Source organism: Glycine soja, chromosome 14, assembly GCF_004193775.1.
Source record: "Glycine soja cultivar W05 chromosome 14, ASM419377v2, whole genome shotgun sequence".
Lineage (NCBI taxonomy): Eukaryota > Viridiplantae > Streptophyta > Magnoliopsida > Fabales > Fabaceae > Glycine > Glycine soja.
In genome coordinates, this window is record NC_041015.1 from 10155393 (window position 1) to 10158140 (window position 2748).

The 2748-nt window shown below is 49.6% G+C and overlaps 1 protein-coding gene across 1 annotated transcript; it reads right to left on the reverse strand.

Moving 5' to 3' along the window:
- Window positions 1-385: 385 nt before the first annotated feature.
- LOC114383788 lies at window positions 386-1849 on the reverse strand. Its single transcript, XM_028343527.1, has one exon. It carries the CDS (start codon window positions 1847-1849, stop codon window positions 386-388), a length of 1464 nt encoding a protein of 487 aa, XP_028199328.1.
- Window positions 1850-2748: the final 899 nt, after the last annotated feature.

Genomic DNA, 2748 nt, shown 5'->3' on the forward strand with positions numbered 1-2748 from the left:
CGTCGATGCGTGTAGGCTCATATCCCAGTCTGAACCTTCCGCGGTTCCCTGTGAACTCTACCAAGCTTGCCACACCATCGTCGTTCCACCCCAAACCCATTCCGAGCTCGTATCCATGTCCCAACATTACCCTGACTACCATTAATGTGGCCCCAGATGGGCGTGGTTGTATCGGGGGAGATTCCACATAAACATTGCTCACTACCTTCAATGCTTGAAAGGACGTTTCCAAAGACTCCTTTGCGGCCTCCACATAGGGTGTAGAAGAAGGACAACTCACAAGAATGTCTTCTTCCCCCGAGACTATGATCAATTGGCCCTCCACCATAAATTTCAACTTTTGGTGGAGCGTTGAAGGGACTACCCCAACTGAGTGAATCCAAGTTCAGCCTAATAGGCAGCTATAGGCTGGGTTGATATCCGTCACTTGGAAAGTGATTTGGCAGACGTGGGGTCCAATCTGAATTAAGAGATCAATCTCCACCCTTACATCCCGGCAGCTGCCTTCAAAAGCCCGCACCACCATGGAGCTTGGCCTTAGGTGTGACGTATCAAAAGGAAATTTGTCCAAAGTAGCCTTGGGCATGACATTGAGTGACGAGCCATTGTTAATAAGCACCTTGGCCACGATGTGGTCCAAACACTTGACGGATACATGTAAGGTCCTATTGTGTCCCTGGCCCTCAACGGGTATCTCCTCGTCGGCGAATGTGAGGTAATTGTTGGCGGTAATATTGTTGATGATGCCCCCAAAACCCTTCACAGATATGTCTTGGGCCATGTGGGCTTCATTCAAGATCTTAACCAAAAGCGCCTGACGAGGCTTAAAGCTCATGAGTAGTCCTAACAGGGAGATCCCAGCAGGGGTTTTATTGAGTTGTTCAATTACCTTGAACTCGCTCTGCTGGATGATGCGCAGGAACTCGGTTGCTTCTTCAGCGGATATTCCTTTTATGCTGAAGTCCTCTTCTTCCTTAGCAAACCTTCTGGCTAGGACCTCTTCATCCAGAATCAGGCTCGCCTTGCCGCTCTCTTCCACGCCTGCCTTCGCTTTTCCCTTCGGGTCCTTGGACCGCATCGGCGGCTCGGGTGCCACGAAGATCCGCCCACTAAGAGTTATGCCGCTTGTGCTAGAGATGTTTGTGACCTTGGCAGAGGATAGATCATCTAAGACGGACTCATCCTTCCTTCCGTTGGGCCTCTGAGGGCCGTACCTCCAAGTGACTGCCTTGTCACTCTTGTAGGGGAAAAGGACTGACTTCTTAACCGGGATAGGCTGGAAGCCTCGGGGCATTTGCGTGGCAGCATCTTTGGTAAAGTGGATCACCAATGGCCTGGGCTTACTCGGGCTTTTATCAGCCGATTGCATGCACACATCTTGCTCCCCCTTCCTTGTGCCACAAACTTCAAACAGGCCTTGGTCCATCATCCCTTGTAGCAAATCCTCTACCACAGGGCATGCCTCTACATCGTGTGCTGCCCCCAGGTGTATTAAGCAAGCATTTCCCTTGCCCCCGTCAAGGCAAATAATGCCCGCCTCGTGCAGTGCTTCTAATATAAACCTCCTAGAGGTTACCACATCTTCCATCTGCTTCGGCCTCTGAGGTCCACACTCCTCCACCACATTAACTGCCGATTCCCCATGACTGGGAAGAGGATTCGTCCTTACGTTTGGGCTGTCATCTTGGAATGTCAGCCACCCCGCATCGATCAAACTCTTGACCTTATGTTTGAGGGCCACACATTGTTCTATTGAATGCCCCGAGACACCCCCATGATAAGCGTAAGTTGCATAGGGGTTGTACCATCGAGGGAAAGAAGATTGGTAGATCTTCCTAGGGCTCACCATTGCCATTTGGTGTGTGATCAAGGATAGCAGCAAGTGAGCATAAGACATCGGGATTGGGGTGAATTCTATAGGCTTCTTTGTCGAAAAATTCCTTCTTGAATTGGTGCTTGTGCTAGGATTGGAGTTGTCGACATAACAAGATGGTGCGACAAAGGAGTTTTGAGGGGGATTCCTTTGTGGTTGAGCGGGCGACTTTTGTTGGACGAATGTCGATTTGAGAGGGTTTCCGACATTGGCCGAAAAGCTTGGTTGGTGTGGGGCGTACTAGTAGGTGTTGTGAGGAGTTTGTTGGGTTTTAGGCCACGTCAGAGCTGAAGTTACCATATGTGTGGCTCCCTCCTTCTTCTTGGCCCCACTTGCCCCAAATCTCCTATTATTTGTGCTTGTGGAGGTGGCATAGTCGAACTTCCCCCTCCTCAAGCCTACCTCAATCCTCTCGCCCGCAAATACCAAATCCGTGAAACTATAGGGCATGTACCCCACCATTTTTTGTAGTAGAACACTGGCAGTGTGTCTACTATCATAGTGATCATTTCTTTTTCCATCATGGGGGGCATCACTTGTGCTGCCAGGTCCCTCCACCTTTGGGCATACTCCTTAAAGGACTCATGCTCCCTCTTGCTCATATTCTGCAATTGGGTTCTTTTAGGAGCCGTGTTGGTATTGTACTGGTACTGCCTAATGAAGGCAGTAATCAAGTCCTTCCATGAGTGGATCCGAGAAGCCTCCAAATTGGCTTACCAGGTGACCGCCGCTTTGGCCAAACTCTCTTGGAAGAAATGCATTAACAACTTCTCATCTCTGGAGTACACCCTCATCTTTCGACAATACATTTTAGGTGATTCTTGGGGCAAGTAGTCTCCTTGTACTAATTGAAATCAGGTACCTTGAACTTCGGG

Bases quoted from the DNA above. Each gene is read 5' to 3' on its own strand.
- LOC114383788 (XM_028343527.1), bottom strand. From the start codon at position 1,849: ATGGTGAGCCCTAGGAAGATCTACCAATCTTCTTTCCCTCGATGGTAC.